The sequence below is a fragment of the Zootoca vivipara genome, chromosome 17 (genome assembly GCF_963506605.1).
Source record: "Zootoca vivipara chromosome 17, rZooViv1.1, whole genome shotgun sequence".
Lineage (NCBI taxonomy): Eukaryota > Metazoa > Chordata > Lepidosauria > Squamata > Lacertidae > Zootoca > Zootoca vivipara.
The window spans coordinates 3154825-3175243 of NC_083292.1; the positions used below are offsets into that span (position 1 = coordinate 3154825).

Genomic DNA, 20419 nt, shown 5'->3' on the forward strand with positions numbered 1-20419 from the left:
CTGATGCAATTTGCGGTCTAGCAACATCTGGAGGGCACTAAGTTTCCCACTCCTAGAATAAACTCTCCATACAAATAATATGTCCCACACAGAAAGCTAGCATGTCAGGAAGAAGGCTTGCCTGGAGTCCTTCTCTCTGAGGTGCTAGTTTTCTAGGCTCACCTTAATTAATTTGGAGACGTTTTTATTTCTTTTATTTCTTTCTCATGCTTCGCCCTCCCCAAGGATATCAGTGCAGCTTTTGTGGTTTTGTCCCTCCGCACCCCCCCTCCCAGTGGTGGGCAGAGCTAGAGGCAAAAAGTGGGCAAAATAAATGTGTGTGTTATCCTTGTTTTAATGGGCTAGTTTGTACACACCCTTGCACACTGCACTCTGTCCTCTGTCCAGGCAAGCAAGAAGCATTATAGGAGTTCAAGGACATATTCCAGTCGGGCAAAAACACTCAAGGAGGGTGTGGAGCATGGAGGGCAAAGTGCATGGCCTGGGGAAAGGGGTGTGACTGAGAAGAGTCCCGATGGCCAGGGTGTCAGAGTAGGTTCAAATCTATCTAATACTCTTCTATGTATATTTGGGTGTATCCTCCCATTTTATTTTTAACTTGTATCTAAATCCCCACCTGCCCACAAAGTTCACTGGATGACTTTTAGACTGAAAGGTAGAGACCAGGCCAAAACACCTTAATGGTTAATCTGTTATTTATTTGTTTGCTTAAAATACTTGCTGTACCCTAGCCTCCAGCTGGATAAGCTCCCAGAGCAATTCACAAACCCATAAAAAAGAAAAGAAAAAAACAAGTCTGATTGCTGGGTCCCTGTTACCTGAAATGACACTAGACAAAACAAAAAAGGGATGAGACATTATTGGGATTATACACATAGGAAGATGATGGATGGTTGCTGAAGGATTCTGAGTGAGAGGCAGGGAAGGGAAGATCTCCCAGGATGGGAGACTGGAAGAAGAAACGGAAGCTCCCAGGTGAGACCTGAGAGGGTCCACCCCTTTCTATTTGAGACAGGGGTTAAGATCTTCCTTGGTAAGATGACTTTTCTTTTCTCTGTTTTTAATTTTATTCAAGTTAGTTTCTTTTATTGTACTATGAAAAAGTCTTAGTAAAATCTTACAGAAAAAGAAAAAAGAAAACAAGCAAACACAGGCACCCACCTCTCCATGTTATGAAGGTTCTTGCAAGGAGCAACTGGCAGCTCACAGTTTTTAGGGGAGGGATAGGCCTTGGTGGCATCTCAGAAACAGGGGCCACCCAACCCTTTCTGGAATAGATGGCTGTGCCATCTAGGGCATCTGTGTTGACTTTGGCAGCCTTGGCCTTCAGGGCCTTTCTGGAATCCCCCGGCTTGTGGACACAGGTTGCCTCACAGGGGCTCGGCTGGTACCATCTCCTCCAGTGCAGATTTTACTGCTGCTTTTCCAAGCAGGGCAGGTGGAATTGGTGACTTCTGGGCCCAGCCCAGCTAGTGAGTGCAGCAGGGAGTAGAGAGGGCAGTTCTTCGCCATGACTCCTGTTCTCTATTTAAACTATCCCTTTTTATTTTATGTTTGTTTGTTTGTTTGTTTGAATGATGTTTTAATTGTAATAACCTTCCATTAAAAACTGAAAATAAAATAAATGAACCATGGGTGCTAGCTCAGTCTACTTCACATGGATATTGTGAGAATAAAATGGGGGGGGGGTTATGGTGTCTTGAGCTCCTTGGAGCAAAGGTGGGATATAAATGCAGCCACTGCGGTGCCCATGGACACAGGGGTGCCCTTGAGATCATTCCCCAATGTGTGCAAAGCTTTTGAGCCCCCCCTCACTCACTCACTCACTCACTCACTGCCCCTTTAATCCTGAGAGGGGTGACCTTTTCCTCCCTTGAAAAGTACATAGAAAGAGGAAGCCGGGAAGAGTGGGGTCTTCCCCACTTCCTCTTTCAGCTGCAGGTGCTTTTCAAGGCTCAGATTAATTCTATTGCATCCTGGTTTTGTCCCGATTCCTTGGAAAAGTGAAGCCTGTGTGTGTGCACTTTCTCTTTCTGTGTATCTGAGGAGGCAGGGGTGCTGATCCTGGTGAGAGGAGCATAGAGAAAATGTTTCCACAGGCCGAAATAATAATGGTGGTTAAAAACAACAACTGCAACAACTGTTAGATTTCCTGCCCTCTGTCCACTTCAACACATTGGGAAGCAGGTGCTCCTTTAGGTGTGCTGGGACAGCCCTCTTGGTGTTTGGGGACGTTGCTTTTTCCGCAGTGAAAAGCAAAATACACCTATTGCAGAAAAATAAAGAGATGGAGGAGGCTTCTTTTCCAGGTGGGAGGGAGGGAGACGAGGCCTGTCTTGTGACAAAGGGACTGTGTCTCCTGTTCCCGGCAAAAGCCTTTGATCAGGAACCAGGAGGATCATGTGGCTCCCCAGCCCCACCTCTGAGAGCTTCCTGTTTCTCTCTCCCCACATGGGCAGCTTGTATGTTTCCACAGCTTCCCCCCACATGCTCCAAACGAAGTTTAGCTCAGAGCTTTTGAGGGCCTGTCCTTTGGTTAAAGAAAATAAACCTTCCTGGAGAGTGAGGGTTGACTTTCCCTGTTAAAATGGAGCGCAGGACGGCTTCACAGTCCCCCCCACACAGAGAAAGGTTTGTCTCCCTCCAGCAGGGTTGTTCCGGGTGGTGCATGGCGAGGCCAGCGCTCACTCCAGCCGGTTGCTTTTGCAAAACAAGTGGAGCCTGTGCTGTCCTGCTCAAGTTCTGCTTGTGAGCTTCCCATGGGCACCTGACTGGCTACTATGAGAGCAGAGTGCTGGGCTACAGGAGCCTTTGGCCTCAGCCAGCACAGCAGTTCTTATGTTCTTATCTTAACCTTGCAGTACAATATGCATTGGGATTTATCGCCCATGTCGTTTCTGTCTGGTGGTGGCTTTTGGACGTCCTAGCTTCAGTGAACCTTTCAGCTGAGGAACAACTCTGCATTGCAGATGATCCTGATTTTTGGGGGTGTGTGTGTGAGAAAGGTGAATGTTCAAGGGGTGGGCAGAATTTAGACTGGGTTGCAGTGCCAGACCTCTGAGGGATCTCCAGTAGACCCTCCAGAGCTTGTAACCAGTACTGGATGAAACTACCCACGGAATCTGTTTTATTTGGGGTTTTAAAATATGCTTTTACATTGCTGCTATATTGGTTTTAATGTTGTAATTTTCTTTTAATGCTGATTACTTGTTTTCATATTGTGCATTGCTTAAGGCAGTGTTTCTTAACCCTGGGTGTCAAGCTGTTGTTGGACTACAACTCCCATCATCCCTGACCACTGTTCCTGCTAGCTAGGGATGATGGGAGTTGCATATTATGGGGAGGGGATTTCACTCTCCCCTGCTCAATGTCCTGCATGCACAAGTGTTCCGTCATGCGAGTCCCTGGCCTGTAGTCTGAAGTGATGCTTTCCAGACAACAAGGTTTCCGCTTCAGTAAGAACTAGGTCTGGGCAGTGGTCCTACCTGTGTGCCTTCTTCCTTCAGAGGGTGACTCTGGCCATCATTGGCTCTGGCGCTACCTCTGCTGGTCTCCTGGCCCTACCCATTCCAATGGACACTAGCTTCTCCAGGGGCTCAGACAACATGGCGGCCTGCCACACTGGGTGATTTGGTTCACCTGAGCTCTGGCTTCCTGGAGCTGAGCACTTCATGGGAAGGTTGCAAGTGTCTGTAGCAGTGAACAGGCTGTGCTCTGGGAAACACGTCTGTCGGTATTGATCTTCCAGTATGAGGAACACACACACGCCCCCAAGCGTCTGAGGAACTCCCAGGCTTCTCCAGAACACAGTTTGAAAGTCACTCTCAAATACCATTTCCCTAAAATAGAGTAGAACAGTTGAACGCAGACTAGATGGAATAGAGAACGTGCTGCAATTAATTTTGTATTATGACTTAACACATACACATGTTTTAAGTAGATAAATAACTTGGTTCATTTTCTTCCTCTTCTGTCCCCAAAACTAATGGCAAGTTAAATGTATTAATTTAAAATAATGTGCGCAACCTCACCCCTGCAAAATAAATAAATCTGAATTTAAATAACTCCTTCCTTTCTGCACACACATTTCCAAATGCCAAGCAGTTGACTGAAATTAACGGGTCAGAATGCTGCTTCTGAAATCTGTTTGGGCTCAGTCTCTGCTGAACCTCCAGAGAATGGAGGAATTAGTTGCTGAGGCTGTGTACACGAAGTGGTGTACACAGAACATTGGCCATAATCTTTATTGATCCTGTGTTTGATGCATTTTCAAAATCTGAATTGAGAAAAAGATTGACCTAGCTGTGTGTAAAGTCAACAATATGCATACAGCCCAGGGCTGCCCACTCACTATTTCTGCTCTGGAACCTGGAACTTGGTGTGTGCAGAAGGTAATGTTAACATAGTTGTTCCAAGTATTTTAAATAAGGAGGAGGAGCATTGTGGACGGTTCAAATACCCTGCTTAACTGTGTAGCCCCCCTGGTTGGACCTTAGCCAAGCCCTTCTCTCTGATTTCACCCTTCTTGCCTGTAATTTGACAATATTACTAATACTAGCCTACCTTGCAGGACTGTTGTAAAGTTTCCTAAGGCAATAGAGGCAAAGTGCTTTGAGCACCAGCATAACAATGTGTTCTGTAACTACCAAGAAAGGAAGCAAGGCAAAGACAAACCAGATTGTCATTGAAGCACTGAAATGAAGGCCTTGTTTGTTTTCTGTTTTGACATTTCAAGTCCACTTGCATTGGCTGTGGGTTCCTTCTCCGGATCTCATGATTCGCAGTGGCCACCTCAGGGCTCTCCAGCAAGTTGAGGGCAGGAGAAGCACTCTTTTGTCAGTGGGGAAGCATCTGCTTTGCATGCAGGGGTTTCCAAGTTCAATCCCCTGCAGGACTGAGAGAAAATCCCGCCTAAAGCGCTAGAGGGCTGCTGCCAGCCAGTGCAGGTAATGCAGTGCTAAATGGACCATTGGTCTGACTTGGTTTAATGCAGGTTCCTGTGTCCCTAGGTTCCCCCACAGTTTCGAGCCTGGAATTCTGCCTGTGCCGCATTGATGCTCCTGCGCTTGATGCTTGGATTACGCGGTTTCTTTTTCCCCTAGCCCCTTCTCCAAACTGCAGCACGGCAAAAGCCATTCAGGGAGAACATCTGTCAGTGGAGAGCAGTGCGTATTCAAAGACTGGTTTTGAAGCAGCCTCCCCCAGCCTAATCTCTTGCTCCGTCAGTTCGCATGAGTCACACACAACAGGAGTAAGAGGCAGCAAGGCCAAGGCCACTTTGCCATAGTAACGAGATCGTTGCTGTGCTCGCATTAGCATCACCCAGAGCCCCAGCGACAGGCTGCTTCAACCGCTGATAATGAGTACTTATGGAAATTGTGTCTCTGGCAGCAGTTCAAGCCCAGGCGAGGCTTTCCTTGGAAAAGGAAGCGGCACTTTTTGACGTGCCAAGGGCTTCACTGTTTGTTTTGTTTTTGTTTCTCTGCGCATCGGGCCTGTGAGATGCAAGTGCTGTTGTGCCCTTCTCACAGGTGGTGAATTGAGGCAGAATGAACTAGACAAAATAAAATAAATCAGAGAAGGAACTCAAAAACTGACATGGGGGTGAGGAGGGGTTTTTTCTTTGTTTTTGTTTTTTGTCTCCCCCCAAAAACTCTCTGGATTCTATCCAGCTAAGTTTTACTCAGAACAGACCCACTGAAGTTAATGGACCTAAATTAGCCATATTCATTAATTCTAGTGATTCTAAGTAGGGCTAACACTGGATACATGCAATTCTCTGCAGTTTCCCATAATGCTCACCATTTGCATGCCACATATTCTTCGTCAAAGGCAGGTGGAAAACAATTCGAGAAGTAGGATTCAGACAGTGGTTGCAATCACATGTAACTAAACTGTAGCTTAGTGTAGCTTTGCCAGATGTTTTGTACTACAACTCCCAGCATCCCTAACCATTGGCCATGCTGGCTGGGGCTGACGGGAGTGTAAAACATTCAGAGGGCACCTGTTTGAGGGAGACTGCTTTAGTGCTGTGTGGACAAGCCTCCACAACTCAGAGCAAATCATCTGGGTTGTGTCCTCCCTATTCTTCCTCCTATAGAGCCAAGTGAAAGAATTCTGACACATTCACTTTCACTTTCGGCTTAGTGTTACATGCGAACAGAGGGTTGTGGTTTACAACAAACAATGGTTAAGTTGCTAAACAAGTTAACTCCAAACCATGGGCTATGAAGCTGGCTTGTTTAGCTCGGTATCGCATCCTCCTGTGTAATCCAGATAAGGCCTTAAGTGGAATGATACAGAAAGCAGCAGTGGCTTCCCTGTAAGGACTGGCCTTACCCTCATGTACTTCCCAGCTCTACAGTCAGCACATATGGAGATGTTGGGTGTGCACCAGGCCCCTCACACCACACCTCTGTTGCAGCCTGTACCGAAGAAGGGGATCAGGGCCATATCACCAGGCAGCTGAGCTTCCCAGCTTGGGTCATTAAAATAGGGGTGTGGAACACCTGAAACCTTAAAGATACCTGGTGTTTTACATGTGCTCCTGGTTACTGTCCTGGTTCCCACCCAGCACACACAGACAATGGCTCCTACTTGTAAGTAAGGAGGAGGTGTTTATTCAGGCTCAGCAGCAGGCAACTTGTTCAGAAGTCACAATTCAGGAGCAGGGCAAGAAGTTCAGCACTGGACAGAAGCAGTGAAGATGCCCCAACAAACTTCCCTGCCCCTCCTGCAAAGCCCTCCCTGGCTTCCACTGAGGCTCTCTGCTTTGCAGGAAGGTCAGAGAAGAGAGCTGGTATCCCTGCTCCCCCTTCCAAAGCAACTGAGGTTGGGGTGGAAAAGTGAGATCCCCCATCCTCCAATCCAAGTTCCCACAATTCATACCCTCCTCTGTTTGTTTGTTTGTTTGTCCCTCTCTCTTTTAATTATTTAAATATATTTATTTCAATTTCTTAAAAGCAATAACAAAACATGTAAAATCTTATCAAATAACTCGAGCCAATATTATAAACAAAAAAAGAATCAAAATCAGAATTCACAAAAAAGAAAGGAAAAAAAGAGAACAAACAAAAAATAAAAAAATAAAAAATTGACTCCCTACTGCTAATATACCGCTTCCCTTTTGATTAACTTTCACTTATCTTGCATTATCTGGGTTGTCATATATACATATAGTTGTAATATACATACATGCATTCTTTAACTCTCTTTCATATCTTTCAGTTCAAACAGATCACCAGTTCAGTATTAATATTTTCTTTAATCAAACAATCCTCAACGTATTTCCACTTGATTTTACTTTTCTCCTTAGGGATATTCCTAATTGCTGCGGTCATTTTGGCTAGGTTCATAAATTCCACCAGTTTTTCCTGCCATTCAAGAACTGTCAGAATCTTTTCTCCCTTCCAATTCTGAGCAATGAGGAGCCTAGCTGCTGCACAAGCGTATAAGTGTATATTCTTTCTATTTCTGGGACATTTTCCGGCACCATACTTAACAAAAATAATTCTGGTTTCTTTTCAAACGTTATTTTTAACATCTTTTTTAATTTTTCGTAAATTATATTCCAAAATTTATGATTTTTCACTCATTGCCACCAGCAATGCTAATAGCTGCCAATTTCCCCCTGGCATTTCCAACATTTATTTGAATTATTTTTATATATTTTGGCAATTTTTTCTGGAGTCAGATGCCACCTGTAAACTAATTTTAGCATGTTCTCCTTTATCCCTGCATACGCTGTAAATCTCATCCCCTCCCTCCATAATTTGTCCCATTGATTGGTAAATATAGGCCTCCCAATATCTTGAGCCCATTTTATCATAGTGGCCTTCACTACTTCATCTTTTAACTCCCACTCTAAGAGATATATTTATATAATTTTGCTAGGGGTTTATTCGTATTTTCAATTCAGAATTCTTGTAATTTGGATTTGTTTTCTAAAAACCCATTTTTTAAAATGTTTTTGAAAGAGGCCTCCTCTGTTTCTTCCTCCTACGGCAGAGCCTGCCAACTCAATCCCAATCCCTACAGCACTGTGGGGCTGATGGCAGTTTAGCCCCATAGTATTTATATTATATTGATAGCCTTCCTCTAGGACAGGCATGTCCAACAGGTAGATTGTGATCTACCAGTAGATCACTGGATGTCTGTGGTAGATCACTGCTAGATCACTGGCACCCCTAAAAAAAGCTCACCCAAAATTTTCCTCCTCCCTAAAAAAGCTGAAGTATGACCTGAAGCTCTAAACAAAAATGGGCCTCCCTCCCTCCTAAAAGAAGCTCAACAAGTTTGACCTAAACCCCGAAAAACAGGGCTTCCCTTCCTTAAAAAAACACAGCTTTGACCTGAACCCCCCAAAAGGGGGTAGATCACTCCCAGTTTTTAACTCTGTGAGTAGATCAGAGTCTCTTGGGAGTTGGCCACCCCTGCTCTATGAAAACATGGTTTTCACACACACACATCTTAGCCTCACAACAAGCCTGTGAGTTCCATTAGTCTGAGATACACGAAGCACCTTGTGGGGTGCTGGGACCCATGTGCTGCGCACCTTGCCCCCCTCAAAAATCTGCCTTTTTGTGCTTTTGTAGCTGGGATCATTTTAATTTAGAGAATTGTTTATGCATATCAGTACGTGAACACAAAGCTGAGAAGGGAAATTGTTTATTTTGGGCCAGCAACAACTTGCTTCTAAGAAGACGTCCCAGGTGACTGGCAAGTTTTTGTGAAGTGGATCTGTGACTTCACACATCACAAACACACACACACACACACACACACACACACACACACACACAAACACACACACACACCAATCCCCTGTGCACTTGCATTGTAGTGACAGGAGCTAGTAGCTTTTTGGAACATTTGTGGGCTGGTAGCTGTTCATGGGCTTTTGCATGAATTCAGAAGAAAATGGTGTGTTCTTTATATTGCTGCTGGTTAGCAATTGCACACAACCCAGACACTGTTTAGTCTACACTGTCTCTGGTGTGGAAAGTCTTCCCATCTCTTTTCTTGGAAAACTTGGATAGCACTAATAATAATAATAATTTATGATTTATACCCCGCCCATCTGGCTGGGTTTCCCCAGCCACTCTGGGCGGTTTACAACAGAATATTATCTATTAAACATTAAAAGCTTCCCCAAACAGAGCTGCCTAATAGTAGCAATGGCAGGAAAGGATAAAAAGGGGGAAACCAGTTATACCTTAAATGCTTGTATCCACTGAGAAGGTGAAATGCCCTAATAAACACAAAATGCATATTTAAAGTATAATGATAAGCTTTAGCAATAAACTTGTTTTTTCATTTATGTAGCATTTTCATATTTATTTTTAAAGAGCATTTACCTAACATATTTGATAAGGGCTAGGCCTGTTGTGCCCGCAGAGTAGGAAGCGAGGAACTGTTTGTTCTATCTGAAGGGGGGGGGGGCAAAGGAGAACTCAACAGCTCTCTGAGCTCAGGTGGCCAAGTCAATGTTTCCATTCGAACCGTTACATCATGTCATTCATAGAATGCACGCACAAGGATAGCATTCATTATTGTGTGCCTGGCGACTGTGGGAGGAGGCAGTGGGCAGGTCCCTGCTAGTTTTAGTTGTTCAGGTGTTAATGACGGGAAACAGCATCAGATATGAAACACCATTCCTACAGCCCAGGTGAAGCCGTCTTTTGAAAGGCATCACCCTTGCTGATCTTTCTCACCAGGTGTTTCATAAAGACCTGAAAATGGTGACTATGAGTATTCATCATTCATCCAGCACTTTTACTGTACAGAGTGCTTTGTTTGATGCCTTTGCCTCATTCACCCTTGCAATAGGACTCCTTTGATGGGTCATTATTATACCCATTTTACAGATGAGTGGGGCAGCTGAAATATAGCAACTTTCCCAATGCTTTGGCTGAGAAAGTTTTAACTTTTTTAACAACAACAACATTTTGTTTGTTTATTTAAAAAATAAACAAAAAGAACCAAAGCCCTCAAGCCTAACTAATGGACATAAGAATCATGCCAAGATAGACAAGAAGTCAATCTAGTCCATCATCTTTGTTTATTTATTACAGCTGGTCAGTAAGATGTCTCCAGGAAGCCCATAAGTGCAAGTATCTAAGTGCAGCTCAGATGGGGCATTACTGAGAGGACCCTTTGCCCCAGAGTTGTGCTTAGCCTGTACTTAGCTCCCCGATTGTGGAGAGAGGCTCGCCTGGTGCCATCATTACATGTCTTTAGATGGCAGGCAAAAACATTCCTCTTTACCCAGGACTGTTGTTGTTATAATTACAGTATTTTACTATTAGGCTGTCTGTCTGTCAGTATGCATTTTACGATCTTTTTATTATGTTTCTATCATTGATGTTTTGTAATGTGTTTCTAATACTGTACACTGTCCTGAGATCTTTGGATAAGGGTGGTATATAAATTAAAACAACCACAACACTAGAAACCAGGCTTTGCGTGTTGTAGCTGCAGCTCTCTGGAACCAGTTATCAGCTGAAATCAGACCAGTGGCTAGTGTGATGTTTAAGCATCTCCTGATACATTTTTGTTTAGGAGGACTTTCCCTGAGGTGTAACTCAGCCATTTATTGAGGATCAATTTTATATTTGGCAAATTTGTATCAGCTGCCAGGTTTGGGAGTAGTGTTAAACTAGCTGAAGATGACCCATAGTGAGTGCAAGGAAGAGCAGAGTAGCTTAGTTGTTAAGGCCAGAATTCTTCAACTTTGGGTCCTATAGCTGCCCATCATCTCCATCCAGCTTAACCAGTGGTCAGGAATGGTGGATGTTGTCATCTGGGACCCAAAGGTGAAGAAGACTGGCTTAGACCAATGACCAAGCTAATTCCCTGTCCCAGTTCTGCTGTGACCATTGGCATAATTTCATGCAGGTGGCGACTCACGAGGAGACCAGGGAGCTTCCTTGTACGAGTCAGATCATTGGCCCATGTAGCTAAATATTGTCCAACACCTGACTAACAGCAGTGCTCCATGGTATCATGTATTATTCTCTCACAAGCTTACCTGGTGATGCTGGGGATTGAGAAAGAGGGTGGTGGTCTCACCTCCTTTTTGCACCAGAGGTATGTGACTCCTGACGGATTTATTCCCAAGGGGAAATGGCCCTCAAAAGATAATGGTTGCTTCCCTCTGCTCAGCTGATAGGGCTTTGTACTCAACATCAGACTTTGATGCATCGATTCAGGTGTGGGGAACCTTTGGTGCTCCAGATGTTGCTGGACTATAACTCCCGTTGTTATACACACCAGTAAGAATCAGACAAAGAACTCAGGCCAACATACCATTCAATAATGAGAATAATCCCTATTAACAAACAAATTGTGAACACACAAAACAAAATTACATGCAACCATACAATTTCTGTAATAAACTTAATGTTTAAATAATATTCGCAAACTAAAAATTTCTCAGTTCAACAGTATCTAATTGAATAATTCAGGTTCTAGTTCCATTAAAGAGTCTTTTGATGCAAAATATCAATACGGCGTTTTTTGTAGAAGTCTTTTAAAGTCAGATAGAGGCCACAATAACCCAAAGTCAGAATATATTGATACCGCATTTTATGTAAGAGTCTTCTAAAATCAGGTAGCATCCACAATAATCCAAAGTCAGGACAAGGCCCTGTTTCGGTGTCTTTAACCTTCATCAGCTAAGTTTAAGGAGGTCAACATGTACCCAATTGTTCTCTGTATGTCTTTTCTTGGTCTGATTCTTATTGGACTATAACTCCCATCATCCCTGGCGACTGGCCATGCTTGCTGGGGCTGTTGGGAATTGTAGTCCAGCAATATCTGGAGGACCAAAGGTTCCCACATACCAGCATTGATACTTAGCTATTGCATTCAGTTGTGTAGCGACCACCAAGCATTTAAAACACAGCTTCTCCCTTTGAAACACCTGAAGCCCAGGGTTGGACCCTTTCCTGGACCCACCACTCCTTCTGTGTTTTAAAGGGGAAAGACATGGCCTTTTAGCCACACCAGTTAGGTAATTAATATTTGACATGGAACATGTCTCTTTTGTACTCTTGTGAATCCGCTTTGTCCCTAATGCCTTAGACCTCAAAATACATTTTGTCAAAATGGTTATTAAACGAGAGGAAACTGTTTTTATCTTGGTATTGGCTGTTATCAAGATTAGTTGCAGCAATTTTCCTGTTCTTGCAATTCAGTATTATCACGAAGGTGATGTTTCCATTTCGGTTTGGAGGGGGAACGTCTCAATTAAGTGTTTGGCAACATGTGTAGGGGGTGCACCACTTTTTAAGGGCTTTTTACTTGGTTGCTTTTAACAGCCCACACAACAAGCTTTTCCCAGCATACAAAGATGCAGTGTAGAGAAGCATCAACTTATAGAGAGTGAAATCTTTCCAAAAAAAGAAGATGGCAATAACCTTAAGAACATACGAAGGGCCTGCTGGATCAGGCCAGTGGCCCATCTAGTCCAGCAAGCAGGATCCCAGCACAAGAGCATTCTCACCTCCTGTGATTTCCAACAACTGGTATTCAGAAGCATTGCCTCCAGCTGTGGAGGCATGAATTTGTCTAATTCTCTTCTAAAGCCTTCCAAGTTGGTGGCCATCACTGCCTCCTGGGGGAGCGGGTTCCATAGTTTGACTATGTGCTACATGAAGAAGTACTTTCCTTTATCTGTCCTAAATCTTCAACAACTTTATTTGGCAAAGCACCTGCAGAGTTAGGTATATCAGGAGGATGAGACCCAGACAATGATTCATAAAAAGAATTTACATCAGGCTGAAATAGTTAATTATTGGCTTGTCTCCTGGATCTTTATGTTGCCTTTCACCTCCCAAGTCAGTTTCTACCTGTCTTACAATAAAGCTAGCCAAAACAACAATAAAACAGTTCAAATAAAACAAAAAGTAAAAGCAAAAATTGTCAATAAAAGTGCAACAACAACAAAACATCTGGTTCAGAGGTAGCATGCTTCTGAATTGCCAGTTGCTGGGGAACAGCAAAGGGAGAAGGCTGTGTGTGGGCTTGTCTCCTTTGTACACACCACACATTTAAAGCATATGGCTTCCCCAAAGAATCCTGGGGACTGTAGTTTATTGAAGGGTGCTGGGAATTGTCATTGCGTGAGAGGTAGACTCGTGTTTGCAGAGTCTATGTGCTGTAAAGGTGCTTTAAATATGTGGGGCGGGTGCTTCCATGGACACATCCTGCCAGGTGCTGTGGTAGGCAGGAAGCTGGATCCTGAATCTTCTTGTGCTTTTGTGGTTGCAAAATATCTTAACCTTGTTTATGGGATGCCATGAGAGACAAATATCCAGCCCACAGAATTGAGGCCAGGCCAGCTTCCCAATATGATGGGATCTGAAGCCGGCCTGTGCATCTCACCTTCAGTTCTGGAGAGGTTCAGCTGAGAGCAGGTGCATCCTAAGAGATTGAGGACCATTTCTTACTCCCTTGTATTGGGGGTCATACCACTCTCTGTGGGGCAGCTCTGAGAGACATAACCCAGCCTACAATATCAAGCTAACACTGAACAATACAGTATCATGCTAACATAGAGCAGTGCTACCGAGATGCAGATATCCTACAACAAACGAGGCTTTTGAAGCAATTTTGCTTTTAAAAAAAGAAAAAATCTGTTCTGCTTCTGACAGCTGGTCATTGAAGCCCTATTGGCTGGTGGTTAGAAATCTCACTCGGGCTTCTCAGATTAGGTACTTGGCCATTCATTTTCATGGCTGATGAGAACTGGAAACTTTGGTGTGGATTTTTTTAATGGAAACTGAAATACTCTCAGGGTGTTTAATTCTGGCTCGATAGCAGATCCCACCTTTGCACAGCCTTTTAATGAAACCATAGAATACTCTCAGCCCTGATCATCAGCAGTGTTACTGTTTGATGGCCTGTAAACTTTAAGAATGCCAGATGCCCATCTAGTCAAGCATCTTCTTCTCACAGTGGCCAACCAGCTGCTGCTAGGAAGCTCAGAAGCAGGACTGGAGTACAGCAGTCCTCTCTCCATGTGTGATTCCCAACAACTGGTATGCAGAAGTACTGCCTCCAACATTGGGGGGTTGGAGTGCTACCACTTGTTAGAACAGTGAACGGTTCCTTTAATACAGAGCTATAGGGTGGCTTCTGGAAACCTATCCCAAAAGCTTGCCCTGAAACAGGTGGCAGAATGCTCATGTGATCCTCATTTCTCCATCTGTAAAATGGGAATATTAAGCACCTTCCTTCACAGGACTGTGAAGCATAGGAAGCTGGCTTACCCTAGTTCAAACTATTTGCCCCTCTGGTCCAGTGTTACCTACTTGGACTGGCAATGACTGTCCAGGGTCACGGACAGAGAGGCCTTTCTTAGCATTCACTACTTCATCCCCTTCTTGCTGCTGCTGCTGCTGTTAATATGACCTAGAGCTGCTAGGAGTTGAACCTTGGGCCTTCTGTAGCATGGAATGGATGTGTAGATTTTAAGATGGTCTGTGTACTGGGGTAAAATGCATACAAATAACTAAACAGTAATGATATAAAGGGGACCCCATGCGAGCTACGTAATAGAGGATGTTTGTATCCTCCATGATGCACTTGTGGGAACATAGGGAGCTGCCTTATACTGAGTCAAACCATTGATCCATCTGGCTCAGTATCGCCTGTGTTGATTGGCAGCAGCTCTCCAGGGTTCCAGGAAGGAGTTTTGCCCAGCCCCACTTGGAGACACCAGGGGATTGTCCTTGGAGCCCTTCTGCCTGTGAGACAGATGCTCTACTGCTAAGCTGTGGTCCTTCCTATAGCTGGTCCTTGAACCTGCAAGAGGGCAGTCTTCGACACAACTTAAAGGAGCCTCACAGTGGTCAGCAATTGGTTTTAGAGGAAGCATCCCTCAGGGTGTACATTCTCCAAACCCAGTCCTCTCCATTCTTCACAGGCAAACTCCCATCCTGGCTTAGCTCCAGGCTCCTCCCTGCACACCATGCTTTGTTGTCAGTATTCGCTGTCAGTATAAATCCAGGTACCTTGGCAGCCCTAAGCCCCCGCCAGTTTCAGGAATGGTCCTTCCAACCCCCCCCCCAATGTTTCTATCCTGGAAAGGTAGGTGCTCCTTCCTTTCATCTATGTTGTGAACCGCCCTGAGATCTACAGTTGAAGAGCAGTATACAGATTTAATAAAAAGTTAAATAACAATACCCTCTCCTTCTACCCCTCCCCCTCGACTTCTAATGGGAATGATGGCAGGAAGATGTTTTCTCAAGATTCGCTTCTGTCACCCTGTCTTTTCCAGGAGAAAGAAAGGAATGCAAGGAGAAAGAAGAAAAAAGCCCCCACTGTCCAAAACGAGGAAACGGCCTTCCCTCCAGCAGCCGAAGACGAGGAGATGGGGCAAGATGGGTCAGGCACCAGTGGCAATGAAGAGGAGATGGCTGAAGATGCAGAAGGTAAAGTACTTGCCTCACTTAGTCTATCTGAGGTAAACAGGTAGGTAGACAGATAGGTAGATGGGCAACTCTGTCTCACTGTTGCTGTCCTGCCAAGGGGAATGGCATGATAGGCTTTCTCTGTAACCTGGGAAATGTCACTGCTTCCGTATGTCTGCAAGAGCAGTTGCCCAGCAGAGAAGGGAGGAAGCTGGCACCCTGAGGGATGTGTGAGGGTGAAACTTTCACACAGTGTCAGAGATGTGGGAAAGCTGACATTTGACTGCCCTCACTCATGCGGGCAAAGAGCCAGGCTCGTTCACAAAGATGCTGTTTCTTGTTTGCAAAGCCTGGCTGGATGTTTGTTTATTTTAGGAAATAGGGCATCAACCAAGAAACCCATACATCTAAATGTGCATGTGCTGTTCACAGCTAGGGCAGTGCCCCCTCTCAGCTTCACACCCAAAGCAGTGTCCTCTCTTAGTTCAGATTGCTGGCTTGTCTTCTGTTCATTGCAATTTATCTATCTATTTAGCAGTCTCTCCTGATGGGGGGGTTGCCCCCCCCCCCGCCCCTGAATGTTTGAGGCCCAGACTAAACATTACACTATACACAGGTCTGCCCCCCTAGCAACAGCAGCTGCTCGTCTAGCTCCTTGATTCTCCCTCCATAACATCTGTTAGCACTTTCTTGTGTTGTAAAGCTGCAACACAGCATGCCCCCCCAACCAGCAGCATCCAGTGAGCAGTGTGTGGCATGAGAAAGAGGGAGAAAACACACAGAGACACAGCACTGTGATATCTCAATGCATATAAGGTGTTAGAGAGTTTGGGAATTGGGAAGTGGTGAGCTTGATTTGGCAGTTGTGCAACATCTGATTTTGGCCCTTCATAGCCACTGGATGGTCAGTAAGTGCAGTGGAGCGTACTGTCGTATCTCCTCCTTGTCATTGTCCAGTTGGCACCAGAAAGAAATAGGGAGGAAGCGGAGAGGATGAAATGAAAATGTTCAGCCATAGTGATTTCTCACTCAGGAGCAGAGCCAGCAGGCTTAGGAGATATGTGTGTAACTTATAATAGTCACCCCATTTAACTTCTGTAGAAGTGATTTAATAACTTTAATATCACACACACACACACACACACACACACACACACACACACACACACACACAGAACCTCATTGGCACTAGAGTGAAGGGCTAATGGAAACACAACTGGAAATCTTTTCAAATCAGTGTTGTAAGTGACTCATTGCAAAACAGCTTCCAGGTAAATCTTCTGTGTCGGGGCAGTATGCATGACTCAAAGATAAGCAGCGAGGAAAAGAGGGCATCATCCAGATTCAAATTGTAAGAGTAGGCTCAGATTTTGAGGACATCTTTCATATGCTCCTCACACACCCCAAAAGGTGGATCGCTCTGACAGAGTTGGGAGCTTTGCAACCTCAGTTCTATATAACTTGAAGGCAAGGCACAGGAATAACTGTCTTATCCAGAATGGGATATGAAACTGAACAGACCTTTGAGCCAAGGTGGCTGAAATGTCACAGGAGCAGAAATGTCAGGTCAGCCTTCTGCCTCAGCAGTTTGTCATTTGACATTTGGGAGGCCTTTCAGTGTAGTGAATACCAAGGGTGTGTGTGTGCATGTGTGCATTCAGAAAGGCCTAGAGGTGGTTTCATCACACCAGGACTTTTCCAGCATCGCTCAAACACACTGCTGACTTTCTTTCCCATGATTAGTTTGCATTGTTCTTCCTGATCAACTGCCTCTTCCATGGGATTTCCAACATCTTCTCAATCACCCCACCCTGGAGCTTTTATGGTTTGAACCCCCAAACCTACAATCCTCCTTTCTGAACTGAGAATAGAAGCAGACTCCTATATTCCCTGCAGCAGCGTTTTGGCTAAATCCATCCCAGCCTAAATACTGCAAATTTCTTCCTCATTGTCTGCTTTTGGAGCAGAGCAAGGGGCTGGTTTTTTCACAGTTGCATGGCAAGTAAATAAACTCCAGTGATGCTTGGAATTTGGTTGGAGAGGCCAAAAAATGTGAAATGCTTTGAGATATCCCCAGGCTGTGTGGATACTATTCCACTTTGTAGGAATCCAGCATAGCCCCCCAAAAGCACTTCCATTCCTTTCACAAGATATGTGGGGACTTTCTTTCGGCATGTAACCATTTTTGAATGTATTTTAATCGACCCCTACCCCACCTAGTACACTTTGAGACAAAACCCCTAAACCCTATGAGTGCTTCACTCTATATTCAGATCCCTTAGCACCTGGAAATGTCTGAATGTTGCAGATTGGGATGAGGTCATCGCCCCTCCCCGCCGCCCCAGTCCAGAATTCTGGCTTCATGCCTCACTTTCTCCTTTAGCTATTGCAATGTTTGCTGAAATCTCCATTTTAAAGCACACACTCAAATCCACTCTGCCATCCTTACAATTCCCTTCTTGGATACGATCCCAGAGTTAGGGTGGGGCATGTAACATAGTCCCCTCCGCCCCATGAGAGGTCAGAAACCTCTTGTGTGAGCCAAAAAGGATATATAAAGATACACACTATAAGCTTTTCTTCCGCTGTGCCAGAAATTCCAGATTCTACACTCGAAACAAACAAGGGAAATTTAATAAAGTACCGTATATCAAAATCTCTTTGTGGTATGTCTGTGCAGTGGGGGAAAGGAATACGGGGACACAGCAGTGGGTCTTGTGTGACTAGGGTAGTGGTGAAATGACCAACTGCAGCCGTCTATGTAGATTTCTATCGGGGAACCAGCACCTTCCCATCCAGGCAGGGTGCTGATTCTGTCCTTAAGACCCAAGTGGCTGGGTCATTGAAATGTTAACTTGTCCATGCAAAAGCCATTCATGTAGAAGCAGCTCCCAAGCAAGTGGGGAGCCCTCTGTTTCAGACTGCAGCCCATGGCCACTGTTACTCACATGAAGTTGCATGACACACACCAGAGGATCTTCTCCATTGCCACTGCAACCATTTTAATTATTTTTGGAGAGAGGGGGATCCACAACCAAGCCACTACCAAGAAGACACGTTTAACAGGCCTACACATGAAACTACCCACAAGCAGTTTCATGTCTACTTTGGCTGGCAGCTGCTCTCCAGAGCTTCTGAGAGACACCCTGAAAAAATCAGTTTTTGTTGCTTTTGCCTCTGGTCCCACCCACCACAGATGTGCCCCTGCCCTCAAGGTTTGCCCCCAAAGGAATGTGGATGTCAGGCTGAAAAAGACTCCCACCCCCTTCTGCGAAGTGTGATCCAGGCACCCGCACTTCTTTTTCTAACAGTATCTCTCAGTTGGGTCTTAATTGTTTGTACTCTGCATATTGTACACAGGTTTTACCAGCTCATTCTGGCCAACAATAGCAGTGGGGGGATCTTTTGCCAAATCAGAAGCAGCAGCAATGTAATATACTTCTCCCCACAAAGTGACTCCACCTCTTGCTCTTCTTTTTATTAATAGTTAGCTGCATTTCTATTTTAGGGGAACGCAAGGTTTTCAGGCAGTTCTTTACATTTTAATTATTAACCTGGTCCTTAGGATTTGGAAGGTGTTTGTCAGATTCTTTTTTATTTAATTTCTTACTGACCTTGACATGTTTTTCACTTCACTTTGACTAGATTTTGGGGTGGGGTATCGGAAGGCTCCCTAGATTTTTTCACAGATGGTCTGATGGGAGACGGGGTTTTTTGTTTTTTCCAAAAAAAATATTCATTTTATAATAGAATACAACAAAACAAAACAAAAAACATAGCAGACAATAAACACACATATAAAACAGACATAAACAAAGAAGAAAATATATCTTCCCCAACTATTAACTTTCCTTGACATTTTAGGGTGACTTCCTCGAGTCCTCCCTTTCTGCGGTTCATTATCCTTATTATTATCTTTAGCAATTTCTAAATCATATTTTTAACTCACACTATCTTACTTCTATAACAAATTTCTCTTAATACTTCCTTTATATCAATTTACATTAATTTTCCTTAAATCTGAACATTAAATTCTAAACCTACAGCTTATAACCACTTCCAAATCAATTCATACTAATGCAATATTTCTTTAGATAAACTTTAAATTTCTTTTTTTTAATAATCTATTTTTATTAATTTTCCAATTAAAACACAATTATATCACATCCATTATTTCGAATTATACAAATACATATCAATTAAACCGAATATTATGCCAAATCATATAAAGTTTTCTGAGTTCCCATGCTTCAAAAATTGGGGATTCCTCGCAACTGTCCACTGCCGTCTTTTTCTAAAGTCCAAATCGTCACTCAAAGTCCATAATAATCCCGATCTTTCCCCTACAGTCACTAAGATGTTTTCTTCTTTCATCCAATTTTTCTACAGCTGCTGAGATAAGTATCAAACGAGATTTCACATATATTATTTCTCCTGTGTGAGTTTTAATCAGTCCGGCCTCCCCATAAATCTTCTTTGTCTGGAGTGTCCCCTGTTGCGTTGGTCGTTCAACACAGAGCAGCGCCATCTTAGAAAGCTCAGATCGCTTTCTCTCAAAACTTTTTTAGACTAACGATCTTTGTAAAATTTACAGCTTTTCCAGGCAAAAGACACAGCCGTCACATTATGCATACACTCTTGATAAATGTGTGGCTCTCCTTGCCCTATAGCTGAACTTAGCTTCAGATCGCTGTTCAAATTCAAAGTGCGTCACACCTCATAAATCCACCGGACGCTTTCCAGGCACTCCGACTATCCAGTTAGAGGGGGGCTTCTCTCTTCAGCAGTTTTACAACTTAAAAAAATATACTCAATATCAATAGTTTATAAAGTTCATTACTCACACAGGTATCCTTTATTTCTCGTTTGTTCCAAACAAACAAGGACATCGCGTCCGGGAAGGTATGAAGTAACTCGTAGAGTATATGAAAAAAATAAAAAAGCTCACTTCCCTTCTCGTTCCGTCCCCATCAATCTTCCAGATAAAATACAGCCTCAACAAC

The 20419-nt window shown here is 44.0% G+C and overlaps 1 protein-coding gene across 16 annotated transcripts in view; it reads left to right on the plus strand.

Moving 5' to 3' along the window:
• NCOR2 (nuclear receptor corepressor 2) overlaps positions 1 to 20419 on the plus strand; it is a 355605-nt gene that overhangs the window by 262441 nt on the left and 72745 nt on the right. For all 16 annotated transcript variants that reach the window (XM_060269894.1, XM_060269902.1, XM_060269904.1 and 13 more), the window contains one exon: positions 15284 to 15437. In XM_060269894.1, the coding sequence (XP_060125877.1) occupies positions 15284 to 15437 (154 nt within the window). The remainder of the gene's footprint in view (positions 1 to 15283; positions 15438 to 20419) is intronic.